Consider the following 19,391-nt stretch of genomic DNA (forward strand, 5'->3'; position numbering starts at 1 on the left):
AAACCTCGGCCCTCATCCTTCTCGACCTATCAGCCGCTTTTGACACAGTCTGCCACCGCACCCTACTGACCCGCCTCCAGGAAGCCGGCATCCAAGACAAAGCCCTCCACTGGATCTCATCCTTTCTCTCCGACAGAACTCCGAGAGTCCGACTCTCCCACTTTCGCTCCAAAGCCACCAACCTCATCTGCGGCGTCCCCCAAGTATCCTCCCTCAGCCCTACTTTGTTCAACGTCTACATGGCCCCCCTCGCAAAACTGGCCCACCAGCATCACCTCAGCATCATCTCCTACGCCGATGACACCCAGCTCGTCCTCTCCCTAACCAAAGACCCACTCACCGCCAAAACAAACCTCCACGAAGGACTAAAATCCATCGCCGAATGGATGAACAACAGTCGCCTGAAACTCAACTCCGACAAGACGGAAATCCTCATCCTCGGGCGCTCTCCTTCGGCCTGGAACGACTCATGGTGGCCCTCCGACCTCGGACCCCCACCCACCCCTGCCAGCCACGCAAGAAACCTCGGCTTCATCCTGGACTCTGCACTCACCATGTCCAAACAGGTCAGCACCGTCTCCTCCTCCTGTTTCAACACCCTCCGCATGCTCTGCAGAATCTTCAAGTGGATTCCAACAGAGACCAGAAAGATGGTGACCCAAGCCCTCGTCAGCAGCAGACTTGACTACGGCAACGCACTCTACACAGGCATCCCAACCAAAGACATCAAACGACTCCAGCGTATCCAAAATGCCTCCGCCCGACTGATCCTCGACGTACCCCGCCGATGTCACATCTCCCCTCACCTGAGGGAACTCCACTGGCTCCCGGTGGAGAAGAGGATCACCTTTAAACTCCTCACCCACGCTCACAAGGCACTTCACAACGCCGGACCCTCCTACCTCAACTCCAGACTCAATTTCTACGCTCCCACACGTCAACTTCGATCCGCCAACCTCGCCCTCGCCGTCGTCCCCCGAATCCAGCGCAAGACCTGCGGCGGCAGATCCTTCTCCTTCCTCGCCGCCAAGTCCTGGAACTCTCTCCCCACATCTCTACGCCAGACCCAGGACCTCCTCACCTTCAGGAGACTCCTCAAAACCTGGCTCTTCGACCGCTAACTGCAGCACACCTCCACCCCCCCCTTCCCCCCAGCGCCTCGAAACCCTGACGGGTACATAGCGCGCTTTATAAATATCGTGATTGATTGATTGATTGATGCCTTTACCAGGAATGCCTTTACAACAAAAAAATCGTTGTTAAGGCATTCGTGGTAAAGGCATTAGTGGTAACAACGAGGTCGTTGTTCCGACCTCATTGTTCAGGCATTCGTTGTTCCGGCAGGCGTCGTTCCGACATACATCCTTCGTTTTTCTACTTTTGGTAGATTGGATACTTTAGAAGTCAGAAAGTATCATCTTGGGGATTATAGGACTAGCTATCACAGATTAACGTATTTTCTTCACTTTAGTGTAGACATTTGTATGATGTCAACATATTCTTTGAACATTATTCTTTTCTTTTCCTGACTTATGTTTTTTTACCTTATGTCTTCATTGGGACGTATCTTTCTGTAGGTTCTGTTCAGTCTCATGTATAAAATATTTAAAATTAATAACTCTTTAGGAGTTTTCTGTGCTGTGCTGTGTTGTTCTTTCGGAAGGGTTTTACCCTCTTCCGGGGTACTTCTTCTCTATGTAGATATTTATATCTGTTACACTTGAGGAGTTTTAATGTTAATACTTCACCTAGGCACAACTGTTTTCATCGTTACCTGACTGTAGTTGTAGGTTGGGTTCACACTTTTAGAAGTGTTGTCACAAGATGGAATATATAAAATCGGACAGATTCTTTTTATTTCAGAATCTTGTAATTTTTCAGTTTTTGCGTCTTTGACATCTTTTCTAGTCATCTGTAGGTGACTCTTATTCACAATAAGAGTCACATATTCACCTTGGTTTCTGCCACACTATCAAGGTCCCTCTTTCATACTTGCTGTTTTATTCAGTTTTAAAAACAATCATATATATATATATATATATATATATATATATATATATATATATATATATATATATATATATATATATATATATATAAAATAAATAAAGAGAGATACATATATTTTGTTGGTTACTACATAGAAGTTTTTTTTTATTCTCCTATGTCAGTAGGTGTTTATAATGAGAGTATCTTGAAGATGTTTTAATTGTCTCTAGCTACTTGTCTTTGCAAAAAGTATATTTATATATTAAATGGTTGCTATTGTTATCTTCAGCTTATTTTCAAAGAGGGCAATTGTATGCTTTCTCCACAAGAGATACACATTCTACGTGTGCCTTATAATGTAGGTCTGGATAGAATATACTGTTACATGGTGAGAGGCATTGCTCAATGGCATGCTATGCTGCTCTGTGTTCCAACAGAATAGAACATGCAGTTTTGGTCTACATATAAGAACAAATAGATGTATCTTCATTAGCTCATTTGCCAATACTGTCCTACGCGCATGGGTAGTGTTTCTTACCCATGTTTTCTTTTCCTTTATGATGTCCTTGCTGTAGTCCTTTCCACAGTATTGATGGGGTGTTTGTGCTTGGGTTCACATCCCATTAAGGGAACAATTAGCTTAATATTAATTTTGTTAGTTCACCTCTAACACTGCTAATTCATATTAACAGGGAATTTCTTTATTCCATGTTTTTGAATGTTTTATGACTTCTTATCCATGGTTCCTTCAACAAGTTTTATGTTGTGAAACATATTAGGGCTCACTTACATTATTATGAATGTATAGTCTTTTTGAATTATTCTACACTGGTTTTGTTCTAGTGACAGATTTTTAATGGTTTCAATCATGAGTGATGTTGTCTCCATGCTCTCAACGTTTTTATGACATTTTCTTACTGTGGTTCTCCACACAGTTCTTTTAGTACAAAGTATGTGATTACTCATAGGTATTCTTATGAATGCATGATCTTTCTCTCTTGTACTAGACCATTCTCTTCTGGTTTGAGAATCTCAATGTTATTGGGTCATTTCTGACACATATTTGCCATACTAACATGGATGAGCTTATCCCATGTTTTTTACGTATTATGGCTTTATTTACCTATGGTTCCTTCCACAGGTTTTTATGTCGTAGAGTATATTATTACTCACCTTAATTATTATGATTTTCCGGTCTTTTTATCTTGTACTGTAACAGTTTTGTGATACATAGAGACTTTTCTGAAGGTCTTGGCTCGCTCTCCAGCCGCTGGGTTACTATGACTTTTTTTTTCTTATTCTAATGTAAGGAATCTGCAGCTAGATGTCTGTATTAGATGAACAGGTTACTTATCTTCTGTAATGCATTATCTGGTAGAGGCAGGATCTAGTCGCAGATTCCTTAACGACCCTCCCATCCTCCCTGGTCTGCGAACTTAGTCATATTTGGTCTCAGAGATTTCGTTATGGAAATCAACACCTTGAAATAAGAATTCTGTGAATATTTGACTCAAAGCTGTCTTTTGTTCTAGCACACTGTTTCAATAGGTAGTTTCTATATGTGGCTCAGCGCATCACACGCAGAAAGTCGTCATGAAAGAAACTGATGTTGGCACATCAGCGAGGGGATTATATGGACTGCACTCACGTCACATCTGGTGGACAACGTCTATACAGAGTCGCGCGATGCTCTCTTCAGACGTGCAGACAGGCTATGCGAAAATGTTTCCGGATCCAGGCCTGGGGGAGGTTCTAAAGTAAGGAATCTGCGGATAGATCCTGTCTCTACCAGATAAAGCTTTACCAAAGCTAAATAACTTGTTCTATAGTACGTAAAGTAGTACTGCTGATTGCAAGATGCACTGTGTTTTCTGTAGAGATATCCTAACACATTAACTTTTTCTACTTAGTAGTAGGTGTGGAAAAGACCAGGGGAGTGGGTGGAAAATGGGAACTAGTTACAACTAACTGGGAGGGGTTTAGGAAGGAGTACGAACCAGTTTAGGAAGTTCAGCAGGGGTTCTAGGGATGATCAGGCACCCACCAACAAAAGTAAGCCCATTGCTATTCACAGACTACACTTTTAAAGGTACTGCAGCCTGAAATGATAAACATTGAAAAGAGTATTAAAAGTACACCTGGTCAGACCTGGTGTAAGCCCAGCACCCCACATGGCCAGCCAATGGTGCAGCATAACCATCTCACAGAAAATAATGGTGGCGGGGACATAAAATGTAACCTCATAGAAAATAATGTTAAATAAATTTGTATTTTTTTTACTTTAAAAAAGATATATACAAAATAGTTTCATTTTCAAATATTGTAATAACCGTTTTTAAATTAAAACATATTAGTAACTTTATTTTTTTTAAACAAAAAGCTAAATTATTTGCAATTAATTCTATATATAACTTTTTGTAATTTTACTACATAAATAAATATAAACATTTTACCTTAGATCACATTTTTTAACCCCTTCGCTACCAGGCCTTTTCCCCCTCAGGTGCCAAGTTTTTTTTGGCTATTTGGGGCAGTTTGCGCTTAGGCCCTCATAACTTTTTGTCCACATAAGCTACCCATGCCAAATTTGCGTCCTTTTTTCCCAACATCCTAGGGGTTCTAGAGGTACACAGGCTTTGTGGGTTCCCCTGAAGGAGAACAATAAATTAGCCAAAATACAGCTACAATTTTGTTTAAAAAAAAAAAAAAATAGGAAAAAAGGGCTGCAGAAGAAGGCTTGTGTTTTTTTCCATGAAAATGGCATCAACAAGCGGTTTGCAGTGCTAAAATCACCAGTTTCCCACCTTTCAGGAACAGGCAGACGTAAATCAGAAAACCCCATTTTTCGACACAATTTTGGCATTTTACTGGTACATGCCCCAGTTTTACTATTTTTTGTGCTTTCAGGCTCCTTCCAGTTAGTGACAGAAATGGGTGTGAAACCAATGCTGGATCCCAGACAGCTAAATATTTCTGAAAAGTAGACAAAATTCTGAATTCAGCAAGGGGTAATATGTGTAGATCCTACAAGGTCTTCCTACAGAAAATAACAGCTGAAATAAAAAAATATTGAAATTGAGGTGAAAAAAGCAACCATTTTCTCAACGTTTTCCTCTGTAACTTTTTCCTGCAATGTCAGCTTTTTTAAAGCAATATATCGTTACGTCTGCTGGACTCTTCTGGTTGCAGGGATATATAGGGCTTGTAGGTTCAATAAGAACCCTAGGTACCCAGAGCCAATAAATGAGGGTGGGGGTATGGCCATACTGCCACCCTCCTTCCCTGGTCTCTGGTGGGCTTTCTGCCCCCCTTGGGGGCAGATGGGCCTTCCAAAAATAGGCTGATCTGCCCCCAAGGGGGGCAAATATGGCCAACAGTCAACAGTAATGGTCCCCCATGGGGAGTGACCGTTGCCCAAGGGGCTGCCCCCCAAACAAAACACACACTTACACACACACCATTTCCTGGTGCCTAAGTGGTTTCTGCCCCCCCCCGGCCTAATAGAAATAGGCTGATCTGCCCCCAAGGGGAGCATAAATGGCCTAAAAACAATTTGATAGTTACGTCTGTGGTGCCTCAGTGCCGTGCCACTGTACGTAACCCTTTCTTCCGTGGCAGGGAAGGGGTTAAACAGATAATATAATTTTTATATATATATATATATATATATATATATATATATATGTAGAATTTTTTTTTTTTTATCAGTTAAATATGTAATTTAAAAGTAAGTTACTGCTGCTTTAGCGTTTTTTATTTTATCCTACATTTAAAATAAATATATAAAATTACTTTACATTATTCAAATTTAACATAAAATACTCTTACTATTTTTTTTTTTAAGTTAAGTAATTTGTTTACATTTTCTTGTACTGTACTTGGCTTCAACTCCAGTTTCAGGGGGTTGAGACATGTAAGTCTACACTTTGTAGTACATTTTCACTTGGAAATGTTGAATAGCCAAAAAGTAGGAAACTTACTACAATGTCTAAGAGTAAATTTACACTCCTAGATTTACTTGCATGTAAATTTACCTTTGTGAATAGGCCACGATGCGTTTATGAAACATGCCCACAACGCCTTGCAATCCATAAAAGTGTTCCCAGCAAGCCATGCAGTACTAACAACCTTCCTCTCATGGCCGAGGAAGATTGCAGACACCTAAAGGTCATCCAGCCAAATGGTGGTCAAGGTGAGTGATAGTACTTCCACAGTCAGTTGGGATGTGACTACAGTTACACCTCAGGCAGTGGCTAACAACACCAATCCTACCAGCCGCCACCTAGCCAAAACAGAGGAGTTTTTAGGACAACGCTAAGCATGACTACTTTAATGTTGCCTTTGCCACTACCCCAAAATTAGGCTGTGGAGAGGATCTCACACTTTCTATGCTAATGGAGGAAGATCAAGACCAACCCCAAAATATTGTAGGATCAGGGCATGTGCTGGAAATCCTTCAAAAGCCATTTTGTCATTGTCCAGCAAAGGAACAAAATTTGCACTTACCAAAACCACAGCAGGCGATCCTTATACTCCTCTTTAAAAGTGCAATCGAAAAGGTTATCACGAACCGTAGAAGTCTGAGCTTCTACCCCATATACTTACTAGGGAGCAAGACTAGGACATGGCCAACTCCTGGGGCTCTATAAGTTCCTCAAAAACTGTCCTTTTGGGTAGTAACCATTCTAGAAGGCCTTTTACTAGAGGAAAGAGAATTCCTGACCTCCCTGTCTCCAATACCTGCCTAATTCCACGTCCCCATACACCCAAACCCCAGGCATTATTCGAGATTCTCTGTCGAAGGATAGCACTATCAAATTTAGAGAACTTCCTTTTGGCATGAAATTTGCCTCCTAGATATTCAAAAAGTGTCTAGCACCACTGGCATCCTTTCTTCAGAGACACGGCCACCAGGCCTTCCATACCTAGATGATTGGTTGTTGAAAGCAACCTCAGCAAAAGAAGCCTACATCTCCACAAAGACTTGCATCAACCAGTTCAGTCAGCTGTGCCTTACGCTCAATCTGGAAATATCTTCTGCCTGTCCCACTACAAGGCTCCAGTATCCTGAGGCAATCATGGACACACCACTCAGCAAGACATGTCCACTAGCAGGGCACGCCGGACAACTACAAAAGATATCTGCAAACCTCTGTAGTCATGGTCAGAACATAACTCATTTCCTTGGCCTCATGTCATCCTACTGAGGGCTCATTTCATTCTGCTGCCTGCGGTTGAAACCAATCCAGCAGGAGCTGGAACTTCAGTGGCAGATAGGGACAGATTCCTGGAATAATGTTGTGAGAATCACTGATCACCTCAAGCAAGTTCTGCTATGGTAGATAGTTCAATACAACCTTACCACAGGCCCCCCTTTGCAATCTTCACCAGACAGTTCATCATGACAACAGATGCCTACATTTAACTTTGGGGGTCTCATATGCAGGAGACATCTACGAAAGGCATGTGGTAGGGGGAGGACTGTTCCTTCCACATCAACATCTTTGTGCTGCAGTCCATTCAGTTACTACTACATGCATTTCTATTTCAATGTCAATCCAAGCCATTCTGATCAGAATTACAATGCAACCTCCATGTATTGCTCAGTCAGACATGTAGATAGGGAATCCCACACCTTTTCGGAGGAGGTGTAACTGCTATGGGACTGGATGAAAGGGAACAGAGTAGTTAACTCTGTCAAACATCTGGGAGGGATTCAAACTGAGAAGGCAGATACCTCAGTCACTCTTTGTCAGATAGTCCTGAGTACGATATTTAAATAGTTAAAAATAGGTTGTGCCCTTGTGTTGTATATTCCCAGAGTTTCAAATAAGGAAAGATTATTGAAGTCCATAAGTCGTGATATTTTATTATTCATGTAATCATCAATATTTGTGCACCATGTTACATATTATTTACAGCCACCATGTGTTTCGCCCCTTATGGCTGGCATGCCTGGGGCTTTTTCAAGGCTGTTTATGTATTCCATAAGGTAACAAAACACAACAAGCATTTGCAATGCAATGGGGATAACGCTTGCTCGAGTTAGAGCTATTAGAGTTGTAAAATACTAACTGGACTTTTCTTGCCACATAAATTGAAAATGAAAAGTAAAACAGTTGACGTAAGTGAGCCGATTCAAAGTGCCATGGCCGCCGTAAGCTAAAAGGAGAGACACAAAAGGAAAAAGAAGTTTGCTCGCAGTCAGAAGTATCAGCAACCGTGCAATTATCCATTGAACTCGGGCAGTCTGCAAGGCGGTAATAAAACTGCCCCAAGGAGGGACGAACTTAAAGGCTTTCCCAATGAGGATAAAGGATTTTTGAAAGGCAAGCCGGTGGATGAGTGATACTGATGGGCGTGCGGTGGGTGTTGTTAAAAGCCTACAGATAGATTATAACACGTCAGAGCGCTTGCGCGCTCGACCTAAAAATGTGATATCAGGCATCCATTATTTCCAACATAAATTACATTTCATATAATAATATCCAATAGACAATAAACACACAACACGAGGACAAACAAGAAAAACAAACACAAAAAGAGAAACATTAATTACATTAAATTAAACATCTTACAACAACAAACAGTGTGCCAATCATTTGTTCATATAAACTGATGCGCAGGCAGGTTCTAAATATGACTATAAAACCTTTAAAACATCCAAACATTGTGTATATTCCAGTCAACATTGTGATTCTATACCTGGGCACATGCGAAGATTTGTATAATATGTATGTCATTTCACATTGTATAATGGTGAGGAAGCCAAACAGACTGTGTAGTAGTTATTTAGTGAGGACTCCAGTGCCAACCGGGGAGCAGAAAGTAAGGTCAAGTTTTTTTGTAGGAAAATAGTTAAGAAACGTCGTGCTTCGAAAGTATGCCTACCGAGAGACTGTTATAAAATAGGTCTTTAATTCTAGTTTACAAATGAAAGAATGGGGAGATGTCATTTTAGAATAATATCCAATTATTCTCACGCACAAAAGTAGAGAAATCAGTCATCTAAACTTACTCGGTGTACTCTTCCAAAGGATAATTGACAACGATGGACAAAGATTCAGGCGGTAATAAAAAGAAAGAATGAAGGAAGAAAGTTTTATGGCATCCTAACTCAGCTGTATCTTGATTTATGCGACCAAGTGACCAAAAAAATTATAACAACGTAATTAAAAGGGAAAAAAACTGCCATAGCAACGAGGAAAATGCTACAAGGACTGACAGAACGGGAGGTAAAGAACCGCCGCACCATGCTTACCTTTCCGGTCCATGGAGTCAGTGGCGTGAGGGCCCAAGCACTACAGAGAAGTATCCTGCATCGGTCCCTGCTATCGAATAAAAGGGTTTCTTAAATGGGCTGCTTAAGGAGGTTCCCGGGAGTGGTCCATTAGAGGTTAAATGTGAACTTGACCTTCACCCCCATCCCCATTCTGTCAGTCCTTGTAGTGTTTTCCTCGTTGCACGGGAATAATAAATATCAGACCAAATATGACGACTTATGGACTCCAATACTCTTTCCTTATTAGAAAACCTGGAAATATACACTGGGGCTTAACTTATTTTTTAACTACTTAATCATTATGGTAGTGTGGATTTTAAGGGTTTAATCCATCCAATAGGTTGACCAACTTTGATCACACAAATTGAGCCCTGTCAAAGTTGATTTAGACCCCTGGATCCTTACCCCTGTGCCTCCTTTTCCATCTATAAAGGTCCCGGACTAGGGATATGCACATTGGTACCTCTGATTATTGTTGGGCTCCATGTTCAAAGGTGCAGAAGGAGTGATGAAAGAACATGACATTTATGCGCAGAGGTGGTGCTAATATGCAGCTTCATTGTCGCTTCTAGACTGAAACCAAGTCAATGCAGAGCTGCATGTTGCGATGTACTGGCGTTTCAGAGCAATGCTGTTTAAATCTTGCGGATCGAATCTGGCATCTGGGGATATTCTAAAGGTGAGGAATCTGATGTTAGAGTATCCACCAGAAAGAGAATTACTGAAGGTAAGTAACGTGTTCTTTTTGTCCCAGGGAAAAATGCAATTTGAGGATGTCGTAGTGTGGGGCGTTGTGAGCTCCATGGAACAGCCTCGTGAGCTACCTTTGGCTTGTTTTTCATCAACTCACACTTTTTTTTCTCACTTTGCGAAAAAGGGTACTATTCCAAGGTCAACCATTAATTGGAAGAATTACGCATGAGAACCAATAATAGTTGTACTATAGTCCAGTGGTTCCCAACCTTTTGATTTTTGTGGACCCCCACTTTATCATTACTGGAACCCGGGGACCCCCACTGAATCATTACTGGAATACGGGGACCCCCACTGAGCCATTAGTGAAAGCTGGAGACCTAATTTGTTAATATTATTAAGTTTCTAAGCAGTCGTGGACCCCCCTGAAGAGGCTTTGCGGACCCCCAGGGGTCCCCGGACCACAGGTTGGGAACCACTGCTTTACTGCTAGAGATTAATAATATGGATTGTTACATTTTGCCAGTGATTTTGATGGTATTGAGGGTCAAAAATGTTTGTCACCATGCCAGTCAAATGAGTATTGTTGATACATTATAATAACTTTCATGAAACTAAGAAATGTGCAAAAGCAGTGTAGTTAATTAGCTACATGGAGCACACTGGTTCCATCTTGAGATGGGACGCCTGAGTGAATAAAGGTAGCATTGAAGACAACTTTTCTCCTGCCTTGAGGGTTTAAGTCAGGAGGGCATATATTTATATATATATATATATATATATATATATATATATATATATCAGTATTACAGAAGATACCTTAGTTCTCATTCTAACTGAAATCTGTTTGCTAGTCTTGACATGTGAAAATATGATTTCCACCGGCTTTTCTTCAGTGGTAGTGCACATTATATGATTTCCTCTGTGATGATTTGTAGGAAAGCACCATTTTTGGCATGGTTTCTGATGTGCCTGGTATCTGATGTGATTTCGACTGAAAGTGCACTTGGTCCCTGCTAACCAGGTCCCCAGTGCCAGAGCTCATTTCCAAAACTGCACAGCTGATCTCCACAATTGGCACACACTTTAGCATCCTCTGCAAGTCCCTAGTAAATGGAACCCCTGGTACCTAGGGCCTAGGGTACTAAGGAAGGTCTCTGAGGGCTACAGCATCAGTTGTGCTACTTCCAGGGATCCCTCACCAAACCCAAGCATTGCTGTCATTGCGGAATGCTTGTGTCGGTGAAGGTAAAATTGAAAACACGACCTGTCACACACCCCTGTGTGCCAGGTCCACTACTGCTGCATGTGCCAGGTGTAAGTCGCACCTAAGGCAGGGTGCAAGGTGCATCAGGACACGTGAGGGAATATATGCATGAGCAGATATGCCCTTGCTGTGTCTCTGTCAATTCTTAGACATAGTAAGTGAACAGGGAAGCCATTTTGAAGATGTGTGCTGGACAGCTACATGATGGCTTATCTGAACCCAGGGATTTTTGGTATCAAGCATATCAGATTAATAAACCCTCACTAATTTCAGTGAGTGATTTATTAATAAATGCACCCTGAAGGCAGCTTAGAGGTGCCCCCTGAAAACCTACCAACTATTAGTGTGTTGTCCTAAGTAGTTCAGCCACCTTAGACACGTTTCTCGCCCCCCAGGGTGAGAGCCAATGCTCTCGAGGGCCAGAGACTAAAGCCTGCACTGGGCGGGGATGTTAGCACCTCACCCAGGCAGGATGGACATTCCAGGGCGGGAAGCTTCAAAGGCCTAGCCTCCTTTGTAATGCGACCTAGGTCTCTCCAGATGGCGGAGATGACCAACACCCCTGTCCTGACCCCACTTTTTGGAATAGAAGAGGCAGGAAAATTAGGCAGATTAGGGCGTGTGTCTGCTTCGTGCCAGTCCCACCCCTAAGGTGGACGAGCTGAAGTGGACACCACTTTTTAAATTCCTCCATCTTTGTTTGGAAGGAATTAGGCTACTAGGGTTAGGGTTATGCACACGTCCCAGCAGAATTGGTCATAGAAAGGGTGTAGTCACCCTAAAGGTGGTCAGCCTATTGGCTACCACCTGGCACTCCCTGTAACACACCTAATTTGAGTATTTAGATGGCACCCCTGAACCCTAGAACTCAGAACCTGAGGACCTAAGAAGAAAAGGACAAAGAAGAGGCGCACCCGCAGAGGAGAAGAAGAAGCAGCTGACCTGGTACCAATCCCACCAGCCTGTCTGTACTCCTCAATGGACCCTGCACCACAAAACGCCTTGTCCTGCAGCTGAACCTCCAGAAACCTGTGAGGGCTTCCTGCCTTTGAAAAAGACTCAAGTCTCCAGTGAGCAGCAGACCTGCTCCCCAACCAACTCTATCAAAAGAACTCTGCAGCCTTCTGAACCGCAAAGACCTGACACCTGAAGACACCACTGCCCCCGCAGTCTCCGACCCAAGTGGGAGTGGATCTCTGGTGCCAGCAAGGTCCCCCAGCTGTCTAGAGTCCGAGTCCATTGTGGTTTCACCCCTCTTGGATTCCCTGAAGTCACCTACAGCCTCTGCAGGCAGGCGCCCTCTCCTGCAACCTCTGAGGTGAGAGAAACCAGACACCTAAAGCAACCATTGCACCTGTCCCAACCGGCTCGAGTTGAAGTGGACGCCTGGTGTCAAAGACGTTCCCCGGCTCTCCTGAGCTCGAGTCCACTGTGGTTTCACCCCTCCTGGACTCCCCGACGCCACCTGTTGCCTTGGACCACAGGACGGCACTCGCGGTTGGGGGGAAACCCGACGCAAAGGACACCCCTGCATCCGTCTCCCCTGGGCCATGGTGAAGAGGACCAAAGGTGCACCCACGTTCCTGAGCACTCCACGTTTGCGACCTACCTGTTGGTTGTTCCTAACTGGCCCCTCACCCAGAGCCTGCAGCCTAAATCAACAGAGGCCAATCCCCATTGAAAAACATTGGGCACCCGATGCATACTGCAGCTCTATACACGGGTGCCCCAATGCTGCCCGAAGTGACCTTTTGGTGTTGTCCTGTCCCTTGTCCATTACTCACCTTAAGTCTACAAGGTTGGTCCCATGAGTCGTCAAAAAGTACTCGTTTGGTGGATGTGTTTTTCTCCCATAGGTTAACTTTGAAAAACTCTGAAATTGCACTGTGTCGATTTTTGTAACAAAAATTTATTTATGCTTAAAATCGTAATTACCTTTTTTTTTTAACACGTTTTATTGGTTTTTGATATGCAATAACGAGTGCAAAACACTTCCCCTCAAAGAGGGCACTGGAATACAACAATGGAAAAGTATAGCAGATTTTGAAGGCAGTATGCCTACTCGATATTTGTATTGTCACAGTTTGACATATAGTTTGCAGCATCCATAAAGTCACTAATTATGTCTGAAAGCACATTAACGGTAAGTTCAGTATGAAGTAATAGCCTAGGGATCCTTCCATTTACTGCTATGATGTGTGCCTCTCTCTGAGGGAATCAAATTCCCCCTCAACCCCCCACCCGTCCTATTTGCCGCTCGTGTGCCTAGATAGTGCAATGTATCAACAGATTTCTAGGTGAGTGTGTTTCCCTGTGAGATGACAGTTTATTTGTCACATTAATGAAGGTGGTCAGTGCGTCCCTGTCTCGGTATATCGTTGCTTTATTGAGGAGTGGGTAGTTTCGAGGGACTACACTGCTAGGCAAGTAGCCCTGCGAAGCAGTCATGGGTCTAATGCTTCCTCCTCTCGTCGTTCCCAGTCATTTATTAGTGTGCTCCAATCCCTAGCTCTTTCTACTGGTCCCTGACCCCTCCGTGCTTCCCGGTGTCTAATCGCCTCTGTTTTTTTGCTAATTTAGCCTTAGATTTATTCTTTGAGCGCGTGCCTCATTTATTGCTTCTGTGAGTACTAGAAATGCTTAGCACTACCCTCTGATAAGCCTAACTGATCGCCTACACTACCACAAAATAGAGCATTAGTCCTATCTAGTATAGTTCTTTTTAGTGCACCATTTAGAGACCCAGCTTCCTACTTGATGGAAATATACTGGACTTGTTCTCCTTGCACACACTTAGTGGCGTGCTCCAGAAGTTATTGTGGAAAGTTTCAAACTACTGACTGACAATGATACAATTTAGGAGGAAAGTCTGCTTATTGTGAGTGGTTTGATTGGTATCTATTTGCTGTTGTAACTGTACATCATATGCCATTGCGCTATTTAAACAGCCTTCCTGTCTTTTCAGGTGTTACCAAGCACAAAAGATGCCTGTTTTGCAGATGCTGTAGAATCACTCCAGCAAATCAGGTGATAAATTATTTTTCATGTAAAGTGCTATGATATTAACTAAGTGTAGTGCTGTCTGAAATAGTTGCGTAAATAAATATCTCCCTGTTCAAGTTGTAGTAGGATTTTAAAGAGACAGTTGCAATTTTTTCACCACTAACAATTTTGTGTCATGACGTTTAGAACTCACTTCAATGATTTCTCCTCACTGTCTGAACAGCACAACCTTCACCCCCGCAGACAAGTTAAAAGTGATACAGCAGACGTTTGAGGAGATTACACAAGAGGCTGTGGCCGCGCACCAGCAAGACTTCCTTTGGTCCATGGATGACCTGTTTCCGGTTTTTCTTTATGTGGTGCTTCGGGCGAGGTGAGCTGCAAACTGTTATTTCTGATGTTTTCAGGTATGATGAAGCAAATCAGAGTTTCCAGTCTGAAGGTAGATTTTTTATATATAGAATCTTTAGAATTTGTGGGTTTCTAACATTACAAGTTATGTCTTGATAAAACCAAATTAGACAAATTAAAAGGGAAATGTTTGTTTCAATTCTGAGAGAGAGAGAGTGTATTTTTAGGAAACTGTGTCAATGGTATTGCCTGTTTTGGTGGTGTGAAAGTCTTGGTTCCAGTGGTCTCAATCTGGGACTTTGCATACACACTAGAAATCTCCAACGTATGTATATGTAACTTAGTGATAGACACTTCTAACCGCAGATTCCTCACCTTTCAGATATTCCCCAGGAGCAAGACTGAATCCTGGTGGTTTCATAGTACAGCTCCCACTCACCACTAGGAGGTCATGAGGCTCCATGATGAACTTGCGCCCCCCCAAAGGGACAGAGTGGAGCCACATGTAGGTACCACCCCAATGCTCTGATGTCAGTTGCATTCTTTGCATGCCTTTCAAAATGGATTCGGAGCTCTTTTGTCTTTTTTTCGTTAGTTGATGAATCCTTTCAAGTTCTTTTCTTCAGTGTGCAAGGGAACAATGTCCCCACCAGAGTCTACAGGGTTTAAACTATGCCATGCCTGTTCCAAACAATTGTCAGTGATGGACCTGCACAATGTGTGCCTTTGATGTTTGGACTTGCCGCACAACACCAGTACGTGCGAAGATTGTACCCTTGTGCGTATGAAGGCGATATGAGACATTCAAGCAAGGTCTATGTTGCTCTCCACTTAAAGAAGTTATGGACCTCGCACAAGTCCCACTCCAAGTTCAGGGTGCTGACCCATTCCCGCTATCGAGGCCATTCCTGTGACAGACCTTCTTCACAGTCAAACTCATCAAGTAAGTCAAATTCCAAGCCACAAAGCATAAGAAGTCAAAGCAGGACTTGACCCCATCATTCCACTTTCTGTCCCAAGAGAAGTCGGGAAGGTGTCAAGGTGGCAAACAATCTCGCTCCGGATCGAGGAGCTGATTCCGCAACTGGACCCGCTGCACCCCAAATTTCCCAGACCATCTGCAACACCTCAGCAGATCAAGGCCTTTAAGGATGCCATGAAGCATATCTCAGACATCCTTCCAGTTCTCTCTGGTATGCCTTGGTGCTATATGCAGCACTTGAACCCGGCCTTAGGTTTTTCACCAACCCTGGTGCCGACTTTGACTCTGGTTCCAAGACCTATGACTGTGTTTTCTTCATCAAAACAACTTCCAAAATCATCGCTGATGCAAGACATCAAGTCCCTGGTGACTCCGTTGTCCGACCCCAAACAGAATCATCTCAACCCCAAACGGTGCCTGTACCATCTGACTTGGACATAACGCTTCACCTTCCTCAGAGGCTCCATCAACTTTTTGGCTCAGATTCTAACCAAAGCTTACCACCACCTGACAATGATGATGGTGATGGGGACGATTTACCTCTACATTATAACAACCGTTACACATGGATTGGCTGGAGGCTATTGTGCGTGATGCTTCCCCTGATTCAGGGTTGATTTTGCCCTTGTACCACCAACAAGTGCTTCATTTGCTGGTATGATCATACTTGCGGCTGAGGTTCTAGACCTACAGTTGTATTTTGTTCAAGTCAAGACAAATGTTTTTACCCAGCTTTTGCACCTGGGCCAGCATCATTTGAGCTTTTACTCCCATTTAATGAAGCCCTAACTGACACCTTTATGGGAACTTGGGCCAAGCCTTGCTCTTGTCCACCAGTGAACAGGCTAGTGGCCGGACACCACAGATCGGCACCTGGGGACCCGGATTTTCTAACGCCGGATCCTTCTCCTGAGAGTTTGATGGTCCAGGCCTACTTCAGCATAGTAAATCCTAATTCATTCTGCACAACTCTGCCAGGCAGGTAGTCAAAGAGGCCTGAGGCATTAGGAAGAGAATGTTCTATTCAGCCAGCTTGTCATTAAGGTCAGATAGTTCAGTCTGCCCATAAGGCTGATGTATGCATGCCCTGTGAGGCATGGCTGCGAGATGTTGCCAACAGTTTGGAGTCTCTTTCGCTCAAACCATTCATGATGGCCAGGATGTAGCCAGGTATGTAATTAGGGCTAATCTTGATAATACTGATTGCTTGAGATAAATGGTGAGCACTAGTGTGGCAGAGGTGTTGAATTGATATCTCCTGACACCCGAGACATGTGGAATTCCTTGGGGTCATGAAGATTTAATGCCTATTTTGTCTGCTGGACAAGTAGACATTAAATTACAGAAACAGCAGCAGAGCTGTGGCAGTGGGCATTCACAGCAGACTGATGCAGTGCATCACAACTAAAAGCGCACTGTAATAATTCAGGCTCCCTGATAAACCTCCTTAAAAAAATTGGTGTCCAGAGATTTTCATTTTTTTTGTTGTGTTTTTGGATCATTAGAGAAGTAATTTAGCTTGAGTAGTTGCTGATCCGGGCCGATTTTTTTCTGGACAACATGTTTAAAAATGACGGATGTGTTGCAGTGACGATGTAATATTTCAGGTACCATGAGACCTGTAAATGTCATTTTGGTGTCAAAACATAGGTTTTTGGAGGTCAGGTAATCTTATAGAGACAGAAAATAACTCCTCAGAGCAACCCTTCCACCATTTTCCAAAATGGTGGCTATAATAGAGGAAGAAGAGACATATATTGAAATGAAAAAAATAGTAATGTTTTTTCATCCTTTTCTGTATACACCAAACAGTGTTTATGATCTGAACATTTAAAAAAAAGATGTTTATCACTCCTATTTTAGACACATTTTCATAGTTCACTTTAATTGTTTCAGCAATCACTTGTGGTACATTTGCAGAATGTTGAACATTTGAGAAGAGCATATCGACAAGGACATCTTTTAGTGCCACAGGTTTTGCAAGTACATGTACGTTAAGTTCTGTGAGTAGAGGCTTTAGAAATGTCATAGGTTTTAGCACCCCATCAATATCTTCCCAACCAAATTCACACGGATCTTTCTCTACATAAGCATGATCCAAAACATTTACACATCTTCTGTTCAAGTACAACGATCTTTTAATGTGTCCACGCACAGAATATGACATCAGTGGAAGGTCACTTAGCAGGATGGATCTCTTGAACTCACTGTCCCGAAGATCGTCAAATGTGTGACAGTCAGAACTCATTTTCCACACACGCGCAAGGTATTTTTCTAGGTCTTTAAAGTCACATTCTTCTTCTGTCTGAGCAAATCCTTTTTAAAAACTTCATAGATTATGCAGTTAAAGCTCCAAGCTTTGTTCCAGTTTTTCTCATCGTGTCATCATCTGTAAGATTTGCAAAGCATAAGCCTGTTGGTTCATGGAATTTTCTTCCACTTCTTCACTTTGATCTTCAAAGCCATCATCAATGTTGTCGGCTTCTGTTCCGAACTCAAGAACTTTAGTTTGTAACAGCCTTGCATTGCTTATATTAAACAATGATGTAAAAAATATTAAGACAGCATCAGGCATTCTTGTTGGCCACCATGATTTCTGGAGCTCTGGGGCATCACAAAATGTGTCATTAAGTCTAAAATCTAAATCTTTCAGAACGTTTCTTAAAATGGTTCCTGCTGCTTTTACTGCATCCTGTGATCTTACTTGGGCAGCAAGAACTTCAGGATTCAAATCAGTTGAGAACACAATAAGTGGCTCATTCTTTTTGTTAGAATGACAAAAACCAATTCTGTCACTGTACATTCTGAACAGAAAAATCTTAATTTCAATTTTATGGATCAATACAATTTCATCAATGTTGACCATTATTTCTCTGATCTCACTGAGTGTGAACCTATAGCCAGCACTCAAGAGTGGCTTTAAAACTTCATTTGCTCTTTTAAAAAGTGCAAACTTAACTAAAGGCTGACGGTTACGTTGCTGCTGTGAGCTCATTGTACATTCATATTTTCAAATGTATGCACGTATGCAGTTCGAGTGAGCATACAAATCCGCTGCAGATACATTCACCTCGCTGTTTAGATCAGCTACTCGGCTGAAAACTTCATCTTGGAAGAAACCAGCTGCAAATAAAAACATGGTTGCCCTTTGAGACTCACATACTCTTTACTTTGTTCTTTGATCCATCCCTTTTGTCCTTTGTTCTGGCTAAACCACAGATAACACCAACACCATACACACAAACAGATGCAACAACATCACAGATACACCCCGTAACCCTCAGGAATAACGCAAGGACAAAAGGAATTGATTAAAGTAAGTGTAATATTACAAATTTAGATAAATACGTCCTTAAAGCAATAAACAGTATGTACCATGTGTACAGATGGAGGAACAATGCCCACTCCAAAATGTCCGTGGCCCACAGGGCCATAACACATAGGCCAAGGCCCCACTTGACTCCTGCCTCAATAAGGAGAGACCACTGCAGGGGCATAAGGTCGAAAACACACAGGCACCTCAGGGGGACGGGGAATGGGGGGCCACCTCAGCTGGAAGATGGTACAACATCACTGCTCCTGGAGGGGGCTACATGCCCTCTGTGATGTCCTGGGGAGTGCAAGGCCACAGTCTCTCAAGTGGGTGGTTTGCCCACTACTTGGTCCTAGGGAGTGCAAAGCCACAGTCTCTCAAGTGGGTGGTTTGCCCAATGCTTGGTCCTGGGGATTGCAAAGCCACAGTCTCTCAAGTGGGTGGCTTCTCCACTGGTTCTGAGGGGGCTTTGTGCCCAGTGTGCTTCATCCTGCCAACGAGGGGGTGAGTG

General features: G+C 42.9%; 1 protein-coding gene across 3 annotated transcripts in view; it reads left to right on the plus strand.

Moving 5' to 3' along the window:
• The window catches only part of ALS2 (alsin Rho guanine nucleotide exchange factor ALS2), an 895,474-nt gene that overhangs the window by 823,919 nt on the left and 52,164 nt on the right, over nucleotides 1–19,391 (plus strand). For all 3 annotated transcript variants that reach the window (XM_069226056.1, XM_069226055.1, XM_069226057.1), the window contains 2 exons: nucleotides 14,197–14,258; nucleotides 14,458–14,607. In XM_069226056.1, the coding sequence (XP_069082157.1) occupies nucleotides 14,197–14,258; nucleotides 14,458–14,607 (212 nt within the window). The remainder of the gene's footprint in view (nucleotides 1–14,196; nucleotides 14,259–14,457; nucleotides 14,608–19,391) is intronic.

This window comes from Pleurodeles waltl, chromosome 3_1 (assembly GCF_031143425.1).
Source record: "Pleurodeles waltl isolate 20211129_DDA chromosome 3_1, aPleWal1.hap1.20221129, whole genome shotgun sequence".
Taxonomy (NCBI): Eukaryota; Metazoa; Chordata; class Amphibia; order Caudata; family Salamandridae; genus Pleurodeles; species Pleurodeles waltl.